The sequence below is a fragment of the Hyperolius riggenbachi genome, chromosome 2, assembly GCF_040937935.1.
Source record: "Hyperolius riggenbachi isolate aHypRig1 chromosome 2, aHypRig1.pri, whole genome shotgun sequence".
Classification (NCBI taxonomy): Eukaryota; Metazoa; Chordata; class Amphibia; order Anura; family Hyperoliidae; genus Hyperolius; species Hyperolius riggenbachi.
The window spans coordinates 142,042,392-142,066,349 of record NC_090647.1 but is presented as its reverse complement, the minus strand read 5'-3'; the positions used below and the strand labels follow the sequence as shown (position 1 = coordinate 142,066,349).

General features: G+C 44.5%; 1 protein-coding gene across 2 annotated transcripts in view; it reads right to left on the bottom strand.

Annotated features, from left to right (window-relative positions):
- The window catches only part of LOC137544107 (signal transducer and activator of transcription 2-like), a 157,307-nt gene that overhangs the window by 5,030 nt on the left and 128,319 nt on the right, over window positions 1-23,958 (bottom strand). For both annotated transcript variants that reach the window (XM_068265176.1, XM_068265175.1), the window contains exons 17-22: window positions 20,542-20,677; window positions 19,417-19,466; window positions 14,524-14,618; window positions 9,061-9,191; window positions 2,261-2,443; window positions 393-447 (exon numbers count right to left, since the gene is read on the bottom strand). In XM_068265176.1, the coding sequence (XP_068121277.1) occupies window positions 393-447; window positions 2,261-2,443; window positions 9,061-9,191; window positions 14,524-14,618; window positions 19,417-19,466; window positions 20,542-20,677 (650 nt within the window). The remainder of the gene's footprint in view (window positions 1-392; window positions 448-2,260; window positions 2,444-9,060; window positions 9,192-14,523; window positions 14,619-19,416; window positions 19,467-20,541; window positions 20,678-23,958) is intronic.

Here is a 23,958-nt window from a genome sequence, read left to right as displayed (position 1 = left end):
TTGGTGGTGTATTTGGAGTCGTTATCATGTTGGTATACTGTCCTGCGGCCCAGTTTCCGGAGGGAGGAGATCATGCACTACTTCAATATGTCACAGTACATGTTGGCATTCATGGCAGCTCCCCAAAGAAAGATGATATCATCAGGTTACATTTCTTTTTAAGGTATATGAACGTTTTTTTCATATTTTAAAGTGAACCTATTCAAAGGAGGAACAGGAATGTGTTTTGTGAAATGTGAGCATATAGGTGCTTTCTTTATACGGTATATGTATACCTATGTGCTATTACTTGTACTCAACAACCAGGGTTATCAGGTTTGTGAAACACAAAGCACCTGCATGGCTGGTAACTGTTATTCACACATCTCCATTTCTCTAACTTGGTACCTTACCTTCTAGATACAATTACCGACCCACGTTTCACGTATTGCCAACCTTTCAACGTAACTGAAAATAAGACAAGAAATATCAGCATAAACTCCAACAGAGGGAGAAGCTATGTGATTTTAAAATGGTCAGTTATTTTACTCTACAAGGGCAACTAAGGGCAACTTTGAAAACATGTTAACAGAACAATGTCCAGTGCATCAGCAGTACGCAGAATAGATATGTGCAGGACTGCTCTGGTAGTGCACCATGGAGGGAACATGAGGACAGATTTAGGATAAATCAAAGGTCCATGGCTTGATTCACAACATAACACCTTGCTGCTTACCAGATTGTGGTCTCCTTCAAGAACAACAGAACTGAGTGGGTGCAGAAAGCAGACATTCTTTCTACAGAGCTGCGCCGCTGTGCAGTCATCAGAGCAGGATTATTCACCAGGCAACCTAGGCAGGTGCCTGAGGCCTATTGGGTGTCAAGGGGCCAACCTGCCACCTTCTCTGGCCTCTCTCTACTTCAGCTTACCAAAAAGACTACAAGAAGGCCCCATATCTTCTACCTTCCCTAGTGCTGGCTGCTGGTAGTGGCCTGATCTATATTACTATGCTACCTTGATGGGTATAATATGTGATGATAATAATATGTGATATATATAAATGTATATACTTTAGCACTTCAGGCACTCTGGCACATGGCATCTTAGTTACCCCTCACGAAGTTTCCAATTAGGGAAACAAAACATGTAGGGTTGTTAATATACATGCATTTATTGTGAGTTTGGAGGATAGTCTGACAGACAAATGGCCATTATCCCAACTCAATGTATCACTTCTTGTACTAAGGGACAGTAAAATTTGTGTGATTTCTCTATTTTAATCCTACATTATTAAAAGTTACGTTTTAAATAACATTAACAAATCTCTGAATAAGGTTTATTTAGTGTTGTTCCTACCTTCCCTAGTGCCCCATTACATCTTAATCCATCTCTGGCGGTCATGCAAAGAAGCAATGTAGAAATAAATTACTTTTATACTCCTTCATTCAGTTGTGCAATGCAGCCAATTGCAAAACAGTGCATTAGGGTGTGAGCATCATCTATATTCTGGGCTGTTTCAGTTCAATACTGACCCAGACTGCGAGTTAGGCCCCGTTCACACTTGCGTTTTGCCGTGCAAACGGACCGGATCCTGATCGGATCAGGACCTGATCCGGATCGGAACCGTACGGTTCCGATTCGGATCCGATCCGGAACCGGTCCTTTTGCATCAGGCCTCCATCCGGATCCGTGGGTTAAAAATAGTGAAATTTCAAAAAAAAATGGTTGGGGTCAGCAGAAGGTGCACCTGGTGCACCTGTAGAATCAGGTTCCTCCGCTGTAGGGCTCACCTCCACCTCCGACATTCTGCCAAACAGCTCCAGCACGTCTGTCACTGCTGCTCCACTCCAGACATGCTTGGCCCATGTGTCCCCATCTGAAATGGCCGCTTGAATACGCATAGGAAGTGGGGTAGAACGTCAGGTGTTTGTAGCCAGTGTGTTCTGTGCCTTCCGTTTCCCATTGGTTTCTATTTCCGGATGGTGCAGTCAGGCTCCGGTCCGGGTGCGTGAGCCGGAGATCCGGACCCAAAAAATAGCGCATGTTGGAAAACTGTCCGGAGTCCGGATCAGGTCCGGCTCCGTACTGTACTGAACGGACGCGTGTGAACGTCCGCATAGCCTTTGTATTGCTATGCGGAACGTACGTTCCGTTTGTACAGTATCAGGTCCGGATCCGATCAGTGGATTCCGGACAGCGAACGCTAATGTGAACCGGGCCTAAAGCTTGACCTGTGTTTAAAATTTAGATGGACAAAAGTAAAAAGAAGACACAACTCACCATCATCTATTTCTTTATAGTATTTGCCAAATGCTTCATCTCTGGGGACATCTGGGTAGAGATATTGCAGAGGGTTATCTTGGATGTTTTCTTGGATAAGTTGGTAGTTTCTAATGATCTCAGTGAGGGCAATGATGGATAAGTCTTTTTTGGTATACGGAGCCACAGAATGGATGAGCTTTCCTAAGTGGAAAACACAAAAGTAACATTGTACAATATGCCTCCTACTCTTTTAAGTGTATCTCTAGTTACATAAATAAGAAAGTACATCTTTTAGTATAACCAGACTGAGGTATATTATCAAAGTACATTATAGCCTACTATTACATGCATTTGTTTAAATTAGATCTTGCTATTGTAAAAAAAAAAGTACTCCAGATATGATCTCTATGGTATATGATCTGGCACAAAGCTACAGCTTGAAAAAGCACGTTGGAGAGTTTCTCTCCCCTTCTATCAAACCTGTAATAAGAAAAAGTTCCCCTGGGGGGTACTTACCTCGGGTGGGGAAAATTGGGTCCTGCAGCATTTTTTCGTCCGCTCAGCGGAACGGACCACGGAACCATACGGCCGGTTCCGTTGGCAAATGCTAATGTAAACCAGGCCTCAATCAGGCATGTGTACGTGCGTTTACCAGTGTTGCCAACCTTTCACGTTATTTTTTACTGACAAATACCTAAAAATTTACTGACAAAAGATTTTTTTTGCTGACAAAACCGCCGAAAAAATGGGCGTGGCCATGCAACAGAATGTGGGCGTGGTCATGGGTGGGGCCAAATATACATGATTTTAATATTGCTGTGAAAGGTCTGCCAGGGAAGTTTGAGCTCTGCCATAGTGTTCCCCCCCCCCCCCCCTTCCCCCAAAATACATGTAATCTTACAGCATTTCACCAAAAATCCACGTAATCTGGCAGAGGTTCTTCCAAAATACAGATAATATGGCAGTGGTTCCCAAAAAATAGATGTAATCTGGCAGCAGCGATTCCCCCAACCTACACATAATCTGGCAGCAGTTCCCCAAAATACATTTAATCTGACAGCAGTGGTTCCCCAAAAATAGGTAGCCCCAGGTCTATAGGTGTCCCCAGAATAGGTGGCCAGGGGTATAGATGTCCCCAGAACAGGTAGCCAGGGTGAGAGATGTCCCCAGAACAGGTAGCCAGGGGTATATGTGCCCAGTATATGTAGGCAGGGGTACAGGGCCGGTTCTAGACTGGCACATATGAGGGGGAGGTCAAATGGGTAGGGGGCAACATGTTCGAGGAAATTTGCGGCGACTAAAGTGGGCATGGCAAGTAAATGCACATAATGAGAGACAGCGTTTCACCAGTAAATGCACATAAGAGACAGCCTTTCACCAGTAAATGCACGTAATGACAGACAGCTTTTCACCAGTAAATGCACATAAGAGACCGCCTTTCACCAGTAAATGCACGTAATGACAGGAGAAAGGCGCTATACAAATACTGCCATTATTAATGACAGACAGCTTTTCACCAGTGAATGCACGTAATGAGAGACAGCTTTTCACCAGTAAATGCACGTAATGAGAGACAGCTTTTCACCAGTAAATGCACGTAATGAGAGACAGCTTTTCACCAGTAAATGAACATAAGAGACAGCTTTTCACCAGTAAATGCACATAATAAGAGACAGCTTTTCACCAGTAAATGCACATAATAAGAGACAGCTTTGCACCAGTAAATGCACATAATAAGAGACAGCATTTCACCAGTAAATGCACATAATAAGAGACAGCTTTTCACCAGTAAATGCACATAATAAGAGACAGCTTTTCACCAGTAAATGCACATAAGAGACAGCTTTTCACCAGTAAATGCACATAAGAGACAGCTTTTCACCAGTAAATGCACATAATGGCAAACAGCCAGTGTCCTCAGTATATGTAGCCAGCAGATATATGTGCCCAGTATATGTAGCCAGAGGTATATGTCTCCAGCATATGTAGGCAGGGGTATATGTGCCCAGTATATGTAGGCAGGAGTATATGTGCCCAGTATATGTAGGCAGGGTTATATGTGCCCAGTATATGTAGGCAGGGTTATATGTGCCTCGTATATGTAGCCATGGTTATATGTGCCCAGTAGATGTAGCCAGGGTTATATGTGCCCAGTAGATGTAGCCAGGGTTATATGTGCCCAGTAGATGTAGCCAGGGTTATATGTGCCCAGTAGATGTAGCCAGGGTTATATGTGCCCAGTAGATGTAGCCAGAGGTATATGTGCTCATGGGTAGCCAGGGTTATATGTCCCTAGTATATGTAGCCAGGGTTATATGTGCCCAGTAGATGTAGCCAGAGGTATATGTGCTCAGTAGATGTAGCCAGGGTTATATGTGCCCAGTAGATGTAGCCAGGGTTATATGTGCCCAGTAGATGTAGCCAGAGGTATATGTGCCCAGTAGATGTAGCCAGGGTTATACAGTATGTGCCCAGTAGATGTAGCCAGGGTTATATGTGCCCAGTAGATGTAGCCAGAGGTATATGTGCCCAGTAGATGTAGCCAGGGTTATATGTGCCCAGTATATGTAGCCAGAGGTATATGTGCCCATGGGTAGCCAGGGTTATATGTCCCCAGTAGATGTAGCCAGGGTTATATGTGCCCAGTAGATGTAGCCAGGGTTATATGTGCCCAGTAGATGTAGCCAGGGTTATATGTGCCCAGTAGATGTAGCCAGAGGTATATGTGCTCAGTAGATGTAGCCAGAGGTATATGTGCCCAGTAGATGTAGCCAGAGGTATATGTGCCCAGTAAATGTAGCCAGGGTTATATGTGCCCAGTAGATGTAGCCAGATGTATATGTGCCCAGTAGATGTAGCCAGAGGTATATGTGCCCAGTAGATGTAGCCAGAGGTATATGTGCCCAGTAGATGTAGCCAGGGTTATATGTGCCCAGTAGATGTAGCCAGGGTTATATGTGCCCAGTAGATGTAGCCAGATGTATATGTGCCCAGTAGATGTAGCCAGGGGTATATGTGCCCAGTAGATGTAGCCAGATGTATATGTGCCCAGTAGATGTAGCAAGATGTATATGTGCCCAGTAGATGTAGCCAGATGTATATGTGCCCAGTAGATGTAGCCAGAGGTATATGTGCCCAGTAGATGTAGCCAGGGGTATATGTGCCCAGTAGATGTAGCCAGAGGTATATGTGCCCAGTAGATGTAGCCAGGGTTATATGTGCCCAGTAGATGTAGCCAGATGTATATGTGCCCAGTATATGTAGCCAGATGTATATGTGCCCATGGGTAGCCAGGTGACCCCCCAAAGCAGGAGGGGAGCAGCTCGCTCTCCCCTCCTGAACTAAGTGACTGAGTGGCTGGCAGTGGCAGGCGGCAGTGAGCGGAACTTACCTGCGTCTTCTCTCGTCTCCGGCGCGGGATGATTTGCCGCTACTCTGGTCTGGTGCAGACCAGTGCAGCAGAACTTCCGGCGCAGGAGCGAGACGGAAGGTAAGTCCCGCCCGCTGCCAAACTGCCAGCCACTCGTCGTCACTTAGATCAGGAGGAGGGGGACAGTCAGCGAGGGAGGGAGAGCACTAAGGTGAGAGAAGTGGGGGGGGGAGATTGCCCCTCTTCTCCACCGCTGCCCACAGCTCTCCCTCCACTGCGCTGCTGTCCTCCTGCAACAGAGGCCGCCCTTTTACGGACGCTGCTGAATTCCTTACGGAATTCACGGGCAGCTTAATTTGTAGCAAAAATTACGGGCTGCCCGTAAATTTACGGGCGGTTGGCAACACTGGCGTTTACCTGTATAGTTTGTGCTTGGTGCTTTAGCAGAAGGATGCATTTATATTGGATTCATCTCTTCTAATACACCCCAGAATGCCCAAATACATGAAGCACCAAGAAAGCAATCCTCAAATCAGGAACAAGTATAAAAAAAAAAAAAAACACAGACAAAACACCAAAAACAAAACTTGACCATGACAAAGCCGGGCAAAACTAGTCGGAGTCTTCATGCTGCCCACATTCCCTGTCCACCGGTCTATGGGAGAACAGATGCCGGGCTCGGCACTGTCCCGGTCTGTGCTGGAGGTAGAGTATGTTCTTCCAGTGGATTACAGCACATTACCTTATCCTGAGGACTTGATCTAAAGAGCCTGCATGCTGGAGTGCAAACATTCCCACAGCAGTGGTTCATGAGTATAGATATCTCCACTTGAAGCTGCTTGATCCTATGCTATGCTGGCTGCGCTGGGCGTGCGGCTACTGTCTACAGCTTCTGCATGAGCAATTTGACTGCTGCTGATTGACACTGCATTGTTGGCTTATTCCAACTTGCTAGTTTCAAGAATGGTGATTTGCAATAGACTACTTTCATTCAAGGAGAGTATTGAGCTTCAGAGATTACCATGAATTGTAACCTGCACAAATGTTTACAGGTTTGTGTGGCGTATGTGCACTGTTAGGTCTAAACAACACGGTTGATTTTATCATGTGACCAGCTCTGCGTAATTTTTTATTGTTTTGCTGTTGATGAACTTTTGTACACTACAGGCTAGCTTTATACAGTTATTATGGACTACTAAAATACATAAGTGTGCTGGTCAGTTAATGACATAGTTGAATTTGATGAATTTAAGGTTCCGCCCCACCCCTCCCAGGGGCAAACCCAGGATTTTCAAGGGGGGGATGCCAGAAAGGTCTCTTTTGGCAAGCCGCGCACTACAGCGCATGTGTTTTCCCACAAAATACACATAATGCACAGCATTTCCCCACAAAATACACACAATGGGCAGCGTTTCCCTACAAAATACACATGATGCAGTAGTGTTTCCCCAAAATATATATAATGTGGCAGTGATTAAGTATCCAGATAACCCCCCTTTATTATGGATAAATAAATTACCCTTTAGTACAGGTGACCAGATGACCCCCCATTTATCACACAGGTAGTCAGAGGAGCCCCCCCCCCATTTACAGTATAGGTAGCTAGATGACCCCCCAGTTAGGATAGGTAACCACATGATCCCCGTTTATCGTATATAGCCAGCTGACTCCCCGTTCAGTACATCTATCCAGATTTCCCCTTGTATTTCGCCAAATCCCCCTTGTATATAGCCAGTGTATATAGCTAGATACCCCTTGTATATAGCCTGGGTATATAGTCAGATCCCCCTTGTATGTAGTCAGGGTATATAGTCAGTTTCCCCTTGTATATAACCAGGGTATATAGCCAGATCCCCCTTGTATATAGCCAGGGTATATAGTCAGATCCCCCTTGTATACAGTCAGGGTATATAGCCAGATCCCCCTTGTATATAGCCAGGGTATATAGTCAGATCACCCTTGTATATAGCCAGATCCCTCTGGTATATAGCCAGATCCCCCTTGTATATAGCTACTGTACATAGGAAGATACCCCCTGTATATAGCGAGTGTATATAGTTATATTCCCCCTGTATATAGCCAAATCCTCCCTGTATATAGCCAGTGTATATAGCCAGATCCCCGGTATATAACCAGTGTGTATATAGCCAGACCCCCTGCATATAGTCAGTGTATATAGCCAGTGTATATAATCAGATCCCCCCCCCCCCCGTATATAGCCAGTGTATATAGCCAGATCCCCCTGCATATAGCCAGTGTACATAGCCAGACCCCCCTTCATATAGCCAGTATATATAGTCAGATCCCCCTGTATATATAGCCAGATCCCCCCCTGTATATATAGCCAGTGTATATAGCCAGATCCCCCTGCATATAGCCAGTGTATATAGTCAGACCCCCCTGTATATATAGCCAGATCCCCCCCTGTATATAGCCACTGTATACAGCCAGATCCCCCTGTGTATATATATACATATATATATATATATATATATATAGCCACCCAACATGGGTAGGTGGTAGGGTGCCACTCTGGGGGGAGAGGGGGAGATCGAGGCACCAGCCGCCGAAGTGTAATGCGGGGAGGGAGGCCGACATCACTCCTCCCTCCCTCTTCATCTCATCAGTGCCCCCTCCCGAGTCCCCTTGCAGAGAATGCGCAGCGGGCGTTTAGTTTACCTGAGTCTCTGCGCTCCAGCCGGCTTCTTCATTCTATTTCCTGTTTTGTGTCATGGGAAACAGGAAATAGAATGAAGCTGGCCGGAGCGCAGAGACTCAGGTAAACTAAACGCCCGCTGTGCGTTCTCTGCAGGGGGACTCGGGAGGGGGCACTGATGAAGAGGGAGGGAGGAGTGATGTCGGCCTCCCTCCCCGCATTACACTTCGGCGGCTAGTGCTGCTATAGGGCATGCGGGGAGAGCAGAGGGGGGGGATTCGGGGCATCGGTAACCCACCTGCATGCGCCAGTGCCTCCCAGTGAGCCGATCCAAAGTAGAAGTAAATGTAACTTTTTGATTTGAGTAGGCTTATTAACCAAGGAGACAAACAGTAGTAGGAGAATTCTGGGTATCTGAAGGCAAGACATATATACACTGACGTTGGTTTCATAAAATAGGCCATCCTAGCTATAATGTAATGTACTATGAATGTACTTCAACAGAATAAATTTTGCATTAGCTCTACTCAGTCTACCACAAGCAAAACATTTTTGCATTGCTGCGTTTTCCTGGCCTAGTTAAATTTTGACCAAGGCTTCTGAATGTTTCACCATGAGGGTTGTCCAGTGGCATATGGGAGAAAAGTAAGACAGACTATTCCTGTTTGGTATTACCGGTATATGGAACAATGGGAAGCAGCACATTTTGCCAAAACTAGAAAAATAAACAGTCAGCACCCCGGAAAAGCCTTCAGAATGTGCTCTGCATGCTGATGTTTCAGAATTCCATACCATAAGGTTCCACCCAGGAGTATGTAATGGCTTCTTTAATGCTTTCACTAAAACGGAGTAAGAAAGTGCCTGGCTGCTTGGGCTTAAGAAGAGAATTCACCTCACTTCGGCTTACAAATCCCATCACATGGCTGTTAGAAAGAAAAGAAAATGACATGCTTTATTTGACATGTGAATCATCACATAATAAGGCTGATGTACCAAATGCAAAGAAAATCCATTTTCATTAGTTAAAGTGATAGTAATTGTCTTCTTAACTCCTTTTATAATATCTAACCTTACTACCTCAGTAGGACTGGCTATTGTCACAAACAAGGCTTTGATGAAACACGATCAGTGCAAATGTTTAGCTGGACTTCCTGGTTCAGAAGCTTAGAGTCCCCCATTCCCCCCCCCCCCATCACATCCACTCCGTGACATGAATCCGCCCACCCTTACCACGTCTCCCACGTCAGCATCAACCACTCCAAATCTTGATGACATGTTTGACTGGCATCTGCATCAGTGCCCCATTTGTGATAGCAATAACTACTGAGGAGGTAAAGACACATATTAAACTGTAATGACCCCACTACCGTGTCTCATTATGTGACAACACAAACCATAACAAAAAAGACCCAGAATCTTGTTCGTAGACCCTGGTTTGAGCTTACTGAGCCCTTCTTATTTGTTCTGCAGCCTCAGGAGACATAGTTGTGATCCTATTCTGCATAAGAGACATGTTGATCAATACACAAATCAGAAGTAGACTCCTCCTCTCGTATTTCTTTTGCTACATCAAGGTGTTTCCCATATAACAATTGAAATGGGAAGAATGCGGTGAAAGACTGAAGCTAAATACCAAATACAGTATTAAATAGGGCAGAAGGCAGCTCCAGCCTCTCCCATTCCTCTTAACCACTTTTTTTTGCATCATTTTCAAGAGCTTGTTACAACATTCTACAAACTTATTGGCCTCGGCTGGCAATGGTAGACTGAGATTCTCAGCTGTTTTATACCCAAGAGTTTACACAAGTTTCTCATAATCTGTGATATGTCTGAATCTTTTTTGGGATTCCTGTTCAGGAAACATATGAAAACACTGTTGGTGATAGTTTCTAAAGATGTGTTTTATAATGGCAGAGCCTCTGGACACCATATAGTATAATCCAGAATCACCAAATTGTATTTATGTCCCCGGGCAAACTTCACCAGGGGTTCCATAATATTCAATAATAGCTATGAGTAAGAACCTGTTGGTTCGAAACATGTCAGCTATATGATGTGTGAGCTTGTTTGGATACGTCCATAATAAAGGAACCTGATTTATAGGATATTGTGCGGGCACTCTTCTGTCTATTTATATCTGGGGATGTTTATTGTGCAGATTACTTCCCTGCTCGTTTGTTTAGATGCTCATGCTTGTCGGATTCCATGTGGAAACGTTGTTTATCTTATGCTTCTTTAAATGATAAATAAAGCTTTTTTCTGCAGAAACTGATCATTGTGATCCTCCCCGAATAAGTTACAGCAAGGTTCTCAGGTTGAAGTCGTCAGATTGAGGGCATGTAAATTGTGATCTGGGTAACTTTTTAGGTTGGTAAGACCATCAATGTCCTCGCTGAGACCGCAGAAAAGGACTGACACTCAAACAGCAGTTGATCTTTACTTTGAAGTTCTCATTATCCTGAACGTTCTCAGAGGCCAGCTGCTACAGAACCTCTGCTATGGGCAGCTGGGTAGCGTACTGGTTAAGGCTAGGATTCAATCCTGGTTGCCTGTGGTGCGCCCCAGGTGGTTGCAGCCCTGAAGCGCTTTGAGACCGCTAGGAGAAAAGCGCGATATACATGTTTTCTGTATTGTCTCTAAGTATTTGGCAGTCACCTCAGCTTGCATTCAACGATCCCTTTTAGCAGCCTTTGTCATCTGGACACTCCACAAGCTAATAGTTTCTTGCTGAACCTCCTGTTGGACTGTAAAGACTCAATGTTGAGCAGCTTACTGAGCTGCCAGTGTCCCCTGGTGTCTGATAGTAGTTTCTCACTGTGCAGCATAAGCTTCCTTCCAAGTTGGACTAATCTGTGCTAATAACAAGACCAAATCCTCCATCTTGCTTAACAATTAGCAGGTGTAATGCCCACCTGTGAGAGCAGAAACTAGTATATTGGCAAACAGGTCACTAGTGATGAGGTTGATGCCTGCGGTTGTCACTAGAAAAATCCAAAGCTACTTACAGGGTTTGAAAGGTACCCTCATAGCCTCCAGGCCCAGACTGAAACTTTGAGAACATATCTACATTTTGTAGACGATATGATCTCACTTTTATTGAGGAGAAGCATTTCTGGGTTTGATTACAGGCTCTCATACAATGTTTTGTACTACTCTTTTTACGGAGCCAGATCTCAACACTAATGAGCCTTGGTGTAAGCAGATCAATGCATAAGAAGCACCCATGAAGCAAATCCAAAGTCTGGGAGGTGCTTCAGGAAAAGTGTGGTGAAATCTCATCAGATCACCCTAGCAAACTGAAAGCTAGAATGCCCAAGATCTACAAGGTTGTAAATGCTGCAAATGAAGGCTTGAGGACTCATTGACTAAAGCTACCATGAGCATCAATTTCCATCACCCACTTCTCATCTTCCAGCAGCCCGTGATTAACTTGAATGTGCCCGTACCCTGTGCCTAAAGCAACAAACATGCATGGGATAAGAGTCCCCCAATATAATCCTTCTTAATTGCTTCAGGCAACTGATGAGCAATATATTGATGACCTAAGCAGTTCTCTGACTAGCAGCCCATTCAATTCTATTAAAAAGAGGATAAGTTGCACTGCAGCTCGCAACGGGACTACAACATCAGTTGGCCAAATACTATTAAATTATTCATGAAAGGGAGACCACCAATGTTAGGACACATCTGTATCCATTCATATTTGCTGCCTGTAAAGATCATAAGTGATTGCTGTGGGAGATGAACATTTAGCATGTGCACATAGCAAATGCTAAATGTATTTCTCTTCTCACCAGCTATGTGTGGCTTGTTTCTGATGATTCTGTGCCTCATCCTAGTACTGCTTTGTAGCCTTAACCTCAAGTGTTTTTATCACCATATGGAGCACTTTTGGTTCCACATAAAGGTCCACTCCACCAAAAAAAGTAAGCAGTTAAAATCTGTCCAAATTGAGAGGTTTTAGACTAGTCAATTTCCTCATGTGGGATTCTCAGGGTTTTCTTTGTTTTCAAAAGCATTTCCTAGATGGCAGTTGCTAAGTTTAACTGCAAAATAGTATGCAAGCGACTAGGGGGACTGGCTGGTATCTTATTATTTTAGCAGGTAGACTTAGCAACTGCCATTCAGGAAATGCTTTTGAAAACATGAGGAGATGGACTAGTCCAAAACCTGTTAGTTCTGTCAGAATTTAACTGCTTACTTTTTTGCTGGTGTGGTCCTTTAGCACATACTCTGTGGTTACTCTTTAATGCCCTGGTACTTCTCCAGCTTCTCCTACTCCTTCCTGATTTTGCTTACACTGGGCACCACTATGTCTATTATCACCAATGTCTTTCTGTTCTTTGTCTGTTATAATGATGTCTAGTTGATTGGCCAGTAGATGTCTGTATGTCTGAATCTGGAAATTCTGCAGCATGTTAACCCTGTTATGTTCTACCACCATCTGTGGAATCTCACATCTGGAGTAACTTAGTTGTGCTGCTCAGTGTAGGACGTTTCTACCTAAATCTTAATACCTTCCACTACCTGTTGGACTGGTCTAAGGCCTTCCTATCTGCAAATCCTGTACTTTGAGCTTTGTTAAACATGTCCATGGAGAGATCCCACTCCGTTAACTGCTCACATGACAGTTATAAAGGCCCAGGCCGTCGCCGCAGCCACGTGGCACGCGCGTGTTGCGACGACAGGTCGCCCGTGTGTATAACACGCGCGCCCCTCAATCACCGGCTACAGCTGTCGCCGCGACTTCGCCGGAACTGTCGCTAGTCCCGCGTGAGTACGCGGGCTAGCGACAGGAGACCTACGGGAGTGAATGGAGCATCTGGCTGGGGGATGCTCCATTCACAAACAGCTTCCGCCGCGTCTCTGCCTTTCTGGCGAGACGTGTGGACAGCTGTCGCCGGCAGGGAGCTGTCGCTCCCTGTTCGCGTATGCGCATGCTACGGGGGACAATTGTCCCCCGTGAGTATGTAGCTTTAGGAAGTAGCATTTCTGACCCATTTCTTAGACATAATGTACACTGACGAACGTATCTGTAACGATCGGTGTAACACAGAGAGGGTCTGATTACCGGTGAACTGCAGTATCACCGAGAATACAGAATATACCCGATTATCGATGATCTGCAGTATCACCGATAATCAGATATATCTACTAACCTCTGGACACCTGAGATACCAAGTGAGTGTAAAGTGCAACAGCAATACTTTGAGTACTGCACAGAAGTATGTTCCTTCCGTAGGCCTAGACTCTCCCGGGGGAGGAGATAGGCTGAGAGTAGGAAGGACAGAGTGTGAGTGACACCAGTGAGAGGGTGTCACTAACAGGTCTGGGAACTGCCTCTAACAGTAAGGTCAGTTCTCGAGGTCGGGCAAGCCAGGTCGTTAACACACAGACAGATAAGCTACAGATTCAGGAGACTGATACGGAATCCAATGAACAGGCAGGGTTTGGCAATGGAGTATCAGAATAACAAGGTACAGAATCAGGAGGCAGATACAGAGTCCAGGAACGAGCAGAGTTTGGCAACAGGATATCAGAAATAGCAAGGTACAGAATCAGAGTTCAGAGGGATAGTCAGGCAGGTAGAAGGTCATAACAAATAATACAGTTCAATATTCCTGACGCTAAGGTGTGAGTTCCGTGATCGTCAACACCTTTGGAAACTATGCTAGAACACAGATACAGACAAGGTCTGAGTGCTACCACGTAGTGATCGCAACGCCAGACACCAGAGAAATGACCAGCACCCAGTATATATACCACAGCGCTCTCCAGCACCACCCCTAAGTGCTGGACCAATGGAGGATGGTAAAAATGTCAGCTGACCAGCTTGGTCAGCTGACTCTTCTCTGGCTGTCATATAAGCTCTGCCTTTCAGCGCGCGCGCATCCTTCTGAACCTGTGTGGACTAGCAGTCCCAGCCACACCAGACATGTTTTGCAAAGCATCAGCCGATTCGGGCGCGGGGGCCGCCGCACCGCTATCCAAGCAAGCGGCGGACTCCCCGCGTCCAACCACCATGTCAGAGGCATCGCCATGCGTACAAACGCGTTGTGCCGCCATGTTGGATGCGGAAACAGCCGCCTCACCCTTAACACTTGGGGCGGCTTTTCCGCGTTTCTTCACAGTATCATGCTCCTATTACATGAATAGCAGAATGCCACAATTTCTACTACACTGGCCCTTTAAAATGAGAAGGTCACATGCGCCATACATCTAAACATTGCAAAAAGTACAACATGCAATAATTACCCATCATTCCAGATGTTTTGCAGGTGCTCTTTCACAAGCTTGACAGTCGCATCAAACCATACCCAAAAGGTGAATGAAAATCCTTTCATTTTATCCTGGTGTAAGAAATTCTCCATCAACCACTGAATAAAGATGAACTTCAAACTTATCCTTTATACCTTACAGAATTTAAATCTAAATGAAAAAAACAGATACATGCCTAAGGAGAGGAAAGGCTCTGGGTCCTCTCCTTGACCCGTCGTTCCTGCACTGGCTCCAATCGGTTGGAGACTGCTCTCTTCCGCTGCGGGTGGGCTTCAGAAGTCTTCAAGAGCACTCTGGCTCTGCTCCATACTGTGCACGCCAAGCACACTCTCTAGCACACTTGCAGTACAGAGCTGCCTGTCTTCGTGAGCACTGAGGCTTCCGAAGATTTCCGACGCCTCCCGAGCCGGGACATTTGAATGGAGGAGCCTGAGGGGGATGAGGAGGGGAACGGGAAGGCTCTATCAGACCCAACGCCTTCCCTCTCCTTAGGTAAGTATCGTTTTTTTTTTTTTTTTAATGTAGGCTTCAGATTCCCTTCAGCATACTGTCAAAATTATTCTGAGTATCTCGTTGCTTGCTGGTGGCTTCAAAGACATTGGCCCATATGCAATTCACATTTTCTCCCAAGTTTCTCCTACCAGTTAACTTTTCATTTTCTGTTTATAATACTTTACATCACTCTGCAAGTGAAAAACTACCAAAAAGTAGGTGAAAAAGTTGTATCAAAATTATCCTGAGTATTGTCTTGCTTGATGGTAGTTTAAAAGGCATTTTATTACAGAGGAGTAAAAATATCACCTAGGAGAAAACTTAGGAGAAAAATGGAATTGAATAAGGGCCAAAGAGTGGTAATAAAGACATGGCTGCCATCTGTTTTCATATTTGTGATCTGAATATTTTTCGATTTACTTTTTCAGTCTCTCATGGCGGAACAGGAAGTCTGTGGTTCTGTGCCCTGCATCTGCCTTCCTCAGTGTATGCGAGAATGGGCTCTATTCACAAAACTTCTCATCAATGACTTATTTATCACCTAATTGATAAAAATAACCTTTCAGCACATTTACAAGCAAAATAATCACTCAAGGTAAGTTGTTCCTTATTATCTTCATTTCAATATTACTTTTCTTACCTTAATTATATTATGTAGAGACAAAAAGGAAGATTCGGGAGCCCCAATAGTGTAAAATTGATGGTATACAGGTTATTGATTGACAGAATGGTATACTCACAAACACAGCTTGCCGAGCTAGGCAACCACTGAATGCACCAATGGGTGATCTATATTATATTTTTGCTCTTTGGGAGCTTAAAAAAGTAACATAGATAACGTGAAAACAGATGGAAACAGGTGAAAAAGCTTCTGTAATCATGCCCAATGTCTGGTGAAGAAGCTAACTAACCTAGCAGTATGTTTTTGGGATGTAGGAGGGAACCAGATCATCTGAAAGAAACCCATGCAAACACAGGAGAACTTACAAACTTCACTCAGATAATATCCTAGCTGAAATATGATCCTGAGAGTCCAGCAGTGCAAGGTAAGAGTATTAAATTGTCATGTACAAACCCAAAGATAACCCATGCTACATTGTCCGCCATCCAACTTACAGCATCTGAGCCTAATATAGCGCAAAAGACCATTAGCAGAGACAGCGTAACACCTTGGTCAAACTTCAAGGTAATTGATGAAGATGTCACATCTAGAATTCTCCTTCACCTCCGCCAAACAACCTGTGACCTGGATCCTGATCCAACACAATTCATGCTGAAGTGCCCCGACCTATTTATACCGGTATTCCTCAAAAAAAAAATCAGGCCTCTCCTCAAAAAACCTTCCCTGGACCCAGATGCAATGACTAGCTACAGACCTGTCTCTAACCTTCCCTTTCTGGGGAAAGTAATTGAAAAAGCCGTATACCTCCAGCTAGAAGCCAAAATCGTTCAGAACAACATTTATGACCCGTTCCAGTCTGGTTTCAGGAAACATCACAGCACTGAAACTGCCCTCGTCCAAATCTGCAACCCACTGCTCATAGCAAGAGACAGAGGAGAGTGCTCTATCCTGATACTGCTAGACCTTTCTGTAGCCATTGATACAGTTGACCATGACATCTTGATAAACAGGCTACAGGAATACTGTGGCATTGATGGCATAGTTCTCCAGTGGTTCCAATCCTTTTTGAGTGGCAGAACCCAAAAAGTGTCTATGGGGCATTTCCTGTCCACTCCGAACCACTTAAGTATGGGGTGCCGCAGGGCTCAATCCTTTCTACCCTACTTTTCACAATTTACATGTTACCGCTCGGAAAACGATTTAAAAAACATGGCCTTACATACCACTGCTATGCTGACGACACCCAACTATATCTTTCCTTCAAGCCTGGGGGGCCGGCCCAAGTCCAACGTTAAACGCCTGCTTAGCCGAACTACAGCAATGAATGAGTCACAACTGGTTGAAACTAAATGCAGATAAAACTGAAGTCTTTCTGATCGACGGCAGCACATGGCAAAAAAACAACTTCATCTCAGTCTTCACCACTGGGAATAGAAGGCACAGATCTACACAGCTCTGAGCATGTGCATAGCCTGGGAGTTATAATTGATGGGGATTTAAACTTCAGAACTCATATCTCTGCTGTGGTAAAATCATCCTATTTCCACCTGAAGAACATCACGAAAATCAAGCACCTTATTCCCTAAACCCCCCCCCCCCCCCCCCCCAAAGATCTGCCAGTGTTAGTTCATGCCTTCATTACATCCCACCTAGACTATTGTAATGCTCTCTACATTGGCCTTCCAAAAAAGGACTTGTACTGCCTACAGCTGATACAGAATACCGCTGCCAGACTGTTGACTAACCAACCCCATCACTGCCACATAACACCAGTCCTGCACTCCCTTCACTGGCTACCCATAACATAGAGGATCCTATTCAAGATCGGCCTACTGACATTTAAATCACTACATAATCTGGGCCCTGTATACATGAAGGCAGTTGGCGGATGGTGTAATGGTTAAGGGCTCTGCCTCTGACACAGGAGACCAGGGTTCGAATCTCGGCTCTGCCTGTTCAGTAAGCCAGCACTAATTCAGTAGGAGACCTTTGGCAAGTCTCCCTTACACTGCTACTGCCAATAGAGCGCGCCCTAGTGGCTGCTGCTCTGCTGCTTTGAGTCCGCAAGGAGAAAAGCGCAATATAAATGTTATTTGTCTTGTCTTGAAAGAAAAGTTGCAGCTGCGTAGCAATCCTTGCACTCTCAGATCCAAAGGTTCTAATAATCTAGTGATACCCAGAGTCCACCTCGAAACTTTTGGTCCCAGAGCCTTCTGTCATGCTGCTTCTACATTATGGAACCCCTTACCACAGCAGATCAGGACAGCTCCATCTCTGAACATGTTTAAATCCAGACTGAAAACCCACCTGTTCAGTTTGGCATTTGCAGAAGTATATTTTTTGTTGTGTTAAAACTTTATCCTACTATCAAATTCTGAATATGAGAGAGCCTAAGCGGTTTGAGTCCTATGGGAGAAAAACGCTATAGAAATGTTATTGTTATGTTTACATTTGAGTATGAGAGCCTTTTGTAAAAGTACTGAAGAGGGCAGGGCAAATACATAGTGTATCCACTATGCACTCCAGCAATATTTGGAAAACTCGGTTGTGGAGGTCACAAAAGATCATACTGTACAATAAAATGGCAACATTTGTACAGTCAAGCCTCACAGGTTCATTGTAAACGGTCTAATAGTTAACCTCCCTGCTGTATGATTATTTCCAGATTTTAGAGTCTATGGGCTTGATTCACTAAGCTGCAGGGTACCTTAATGTGAATAGTAACTATGTATAGGAAGGCCCGCTCATAAGGAAGGCACGCTCCTCAAATAGCAGCGAGCGCTGCTATGTAAGGCATGCATTAGCGGCCGCTCCTTCACATTAAAGTGCGCTGCTTTAGCAGTGCAGCTTAGTGAATCAAGCCCTATAAGCAATGCAATTTTTTCACAGGCTTTTAGACCCTAAAACGAGGAAAAAAATCATACCGCAGTGAGATCTGCAGCAGCCCTGCACAGGTTCCCGCAGTCCTCCGGGTGGTGCTGTAACCCTATAGTGAGATCGCCATCTGTCGTCATGATGACAAACTGCAATCTCACCCAATGGACCTGAGCCTAGGAGGACTGGAAGAACAATGGCTGCCAGCATCTGGATCCTGGGGGAGGTGAGCTGAACATGTGGAATACAGCGCAGGAGATTTCGGCGCAGCCGGCGCTCCCATAGACAGCAATAGGAATTATGGCTATAGCGACGCACAGTGAGTAACTTCGGGGCCGTCAGAAGACTGAGCTGAAGGTACTTTTAAAACACTGTAAGTCGTCCGCCAGCAATAGCTGGAAGCCGAATTACATCATTCCCCACTATCCACGTGGAATAGTAATTAACACCGCCGGGACTTGTGCAGGAGCAGGGTAGGCCGTATATCGGCTGTATCCTGTGCTCAAGTCTCCCAGCGGCGATTTCATACGTATGGAGTTGAAACGCCTGCTACGTTGCACTGTCTCCCTATACCTCCTGACGGATGCAAACAGACTGGTCACTCCTATGACACACTCAATCCTGGTTCAGGAGAGTGCTATGGCCGGTGCAATCCCTCAAGCAGGTTCACCACACCTGCTCCACACAGAGATAGGCTTAAAACACCGAAGGATGCACTCCACAGGCTTGAACGTGCGTTCACTTTAATGCAATGTCAGTACACTCCTGACAGCTAACCCGAGTCAGGCTCGGGATTACCGCTACTGGCTTGCATGACTCGCTGTTACTGCCAAGGAGGTTAATAAATCAGACATTTTGTGCATTTCAACAAGGAACCTCACCTTTGAAAATTTCCTCCACTTCACGGTGCTCTTCTGTGTAGGCACTGTACCTGTGAGTGCAAAAAGAATGGCTTATCTAGATAAACTGAAAGCAATACAAATGTTACTTTCAAAATTACACCATTTTAAAAATCTTGTCAACAAAATCTTTGTAGAGATTTTCTTCTAAATAATTCTACAGTATAGTGCGGTGTGTACGTGTATATGTATATGCGCAGGTGTATGTGCATGCACATGGGGGGGGGGGGGGCAGTCTGAAAAGGCCTAGACACACTAGGAGACAACAAAGAGTAGATGAATGACTGCAACTCAAGACTCAAGGAAACCTGAGACTTTGAATAGGGAAGCATTTATACTTACCTGGGGCTTCCACCAGCCCCATGCGGTGCGTGGGCTCTCTTGCCATCCTCTCCTGCTGCTCCATTCTCACCTTATCACCTCTGTTAATCTGGCCAGTCGCACTCTTTTGCGCATATGCAGGCCAGCCACACTCACTCCCCGTTAAGCTCTGGCAGTTGAGAACGTTCTGCAGCTCCACAGCGAGACTTCCTGCTCTACCCTGGAGCCAGTTGGAAGGGGGAGCAGGGTCCGCATATCACACGTCGCTGTCAGCTCTGTAGCTCTTTGGAGAGATACAAGCAGCCACTGTGTATGTAGAGGGAATCGTCTTTGCTCGAGAGGCGAGAGGTGGCCAACATCCCAACTGTGTTGTTATTTTAGGGCCTGTTTCCACTACACCCAGTGCGATGAGGCTACGCATCACACCTCGGCTGTACTGAAACCAATGCATGGTATTGGAACAGTTTCCATTGCGTGCTGGTTATGCGGAGCAATCAGAGAATCTGCAGAGCAAGCAGATTCTCGCACAGCCGCGTCCGCCTGTCGTCTCCTCCTATACACTTCCGCATCAGGAAATACGGAAGTGACGCGGACAGGAAGTGATGCAATATGATAGTCACATCGCATCCCTCCTGCCAGTGGAAAAGGGCCCTAATATGATACTATCCTTTGAACAGGACAAAATAAATATAATATAAGAAACAAAATTTAATCAAGTGTTGTTTCTGGTGCACAACAGAGAACACCAATAAATAAAAATACAGGACTAAAGAAAAAAAACTTTACCACAAAGTTTCTCGCCCAGCATTTCCAGCTGTTTTTCATTCAAGCCCCTCTGAGTGCAGCATGAGAACTGCCAGCTGATGGCATTTGCCAGGAGAGTCCAAGGGGCATCTCGAGGTTTGCAGAAAAAGGTCACATCCTACAAGAAAGCACAGACAAATGTAATGAAAACTGCTTAACTTGACTGTTTTGTAGACCCAGTTTCACGTCTACAGAAGATAGCACCTGTGGCAGCTATGGAGCACAGAGACACTAGGTAACTGTAGTGTGCCCTTAGAGGAAGCATGACAGGGGGCAGAACAATATCTCCCACATTATTCAGGAGGCATTACAACTTAGTGGATGTGGGAAGACAAACATCGGAGTGGCATCATTCTGGGTAGGTATTAGCACCATCACCACATTTATTGGCAAAATATTTTAGCATTGTAATGCTTCTACCTGCTGTGCCATATTGTTTTCCACCATGCCTCCCTTTTCACATCATCAGCCTAAGCCCCACCCTTACATCTGCCATACTTAGAGCTATTTCAACTTACTGAGTTTCTGTTGCAATTTTTATATAAATATACAGTGGCTTGCAAAAGTATTCGGCCCCCTTGAAGTTTTCCACATTTTGTCATATTACTGCCACAAACCTGAATCCATTTTACTGGAATTCCACATGAAAGACCAATACAAAGTGGTGTACACGTGAGAAGTGGAACGAAACTCATACAGGATTCCAAACATTTTTTACAAATAAATAACTGCAAAGTAGGGTGTGCGTAATTATTCAGCCCCCTGAGTTAATACTTTGTAGAACCACCTTTTGCTGCAATTACAGCTGCCAGTCTTTTAGGGTATGTCTCTACCAGCTTTGCACATCTAGAGACGGAAATCCTTGCCCATTTTTCTTTGCAAAGCAGCTCCAGCTCAGTCAGATTAGATGGACAGCGTTTGTGAACAGCAGTTTTCAGATCTTGCCACAGATTATCGATTAGATTTAGATCTGGACTTTGACTGGGCCATTCTAACACATGGATATGTTTTGTTGTAAAACATTCCATTGTAGCTAAAAATAATGATAGGTAAGTTATTCTCTCCTCCCCTTAAGATAATATTCACCCAGCTCCACTCGGGTTTCTATTGTTTCTCCACCCTAATGTCAGGTTTAATGATAGGAGGTAGTATTTTATTTTTGTACTTCTGCCTCCCATTCCTGACCTACCCAGGGTATAATACCCTGTTATATGAAGCAGCTTTATATTTTTGCTCTGTTTATGTTATTGTTTGGTTTTTTATTTCCTTTAACCCCAAAAGGTACCTCACAGTCAATTGTGCACTGTCTAAATTGAGAACCTGTTCTAATACTCTACAATGTCTACCCTGAAAATAATTTCTTTAAACACTAGGGGTCTAAACTCCCCCTCAAAGAGAGGGAAACTGTTTCTGAATCTTGCACAACACTCGCCAGATATCATATGTCTCCAGGAGACACACTTTTCCTCTACATCCCAACCAAATTACTTCCATAAAAGCTACAAAACAATTTTTACAGCAAATGCTAGCAAAAAGCATAGAGGTGTAGCTATATTAATTAAGAAATCCCTACCATGGGTAACAGATTCAGTGACCTCAGATCCAGAAGGATGCTACATAGTTTTAAAAGGCTCACTATTTAACCAGAAGATTCACCTCATGAACTCCTACGCCCCACCTGAACATGCGTATAAACACTTCATGTCAATGCAAAAGAAGGTAGAGGTCCCGCCTGAAACAATGTTTATTTGGTGTGGCGACTTTAATCTAACACTTAACGATACCCTAGACAAGTCTCACCCATCAGGAGATAAACTATCTAAGAATCAACGTAACCAACTCATATCATCTCTTGAGGAAAACTTTCTAGTTGATGTATGGAGAGAGCTCTATGGTAGTAAAAAAAAGTTATACCCACTACTCCAGCTCTCATGGCACCTATGCTAAAATCGATCATTTTCTAGTTACTACTTCAGTGGTACCTCAATTGCATTACTTACGCCACATTCCAAACTCGGTCTCAGATCATGATACTCTTGTGCTTTGCATTGACATGAAGATGAAAGTAATGACTCGCCCATGGTGGAGGATTAATGAATCTTTAATACTCAATAAGGACTCACGAACACATATAGCTGAAACCCTAGACACTTACTTTCAAGAGAACAGGTCGGAGGAGATCTCCCCAACTACTTTATGGCTGGCCCATAAGGCCGTTATAAGAGGCCACCTGATAAAATTAGCCGCCCAAAGGAACAAAAAATTTAAATCAGACCTAATAAATATGCAATACCGACGTTGTCAACTGCAAAACCTCCACGCAGATGACCCATCCTTATACCTCTTAAAGCAAATACAAGAGACCAAACAACAACTAGATGTCTTATTAGCACGCTCTACAGATAAAGCCCTAAGAATGACCAAAGCCCGGTACTATAGATACATGAATAAACCTGACGCTTGGCTGGCAGCCAAGCTGAGGAACCAACGGAAAATGAATGTAATCTCTAAAATCAGGGACCCCTCAGGTCGTATAACGAGTAACCCAGAAAAAATATATAATATCTTTCATAAATACTATTCTGAGCTATATTCCAAGCCTGCCTAATCTCCACAAATTCCACTAGAAGAATACCTTAAGTCCAGCTCCCTTCCAAGGCTAACACCAGCTATAACTAAAAATTTAAACAAAGAATTCACCTCTGAGGAAATAGCCCAAACAATTAAGAAATTAAAACTACACAAGGCACCAGGACCAGATGGTCTGAGTTCTTTATATTATAAGAAATTTCTACCCCAACTTCTTCCTCATCTTACCAACTGCTATAATCATTTACGAAAACATCCCCTTAAACACTATGAGTTCTTAGAAGCCCATTTAACAGTATGCCCTAAACCTGATAGAGATCTTTTATTACCTAAAAAGCATCGCCCAATAGCCTTACTCAACATAGATTATAAAGTCCTCACAGGCATCATGGCCTCTAGACTTAATCCACTCCTACCAGACCTGATCAATTTAGATCAGGTCGGCTTCATCCCATTTCGCCAAGCCCCTGACAACATCAGAAGAATCACCAATATCCTTCAACATGCTAAAGCAACCAAGACCCAGGTGGTGTCGTTGGCCTTGGACATTGAAAAGGCCTTCGACACCATCTCATGGGATTATATGCTGCAGACACTCAAACACATAGGTATCACAGGTGAACTGCTTCACATAATACAACAATTATATTCCTTCCCATCTGCTCATCTAAAACTACCAGCACCGTCCTCTCAACCTATCAAGATTCAACGTGGGACCCGTCAAGGGTGTCCCCTTTCACCAGCCATCTTCGCTATCATGATGGAACCCCTAGCAAACTCTATACGATCTAACATAAATATCCAAGGCTA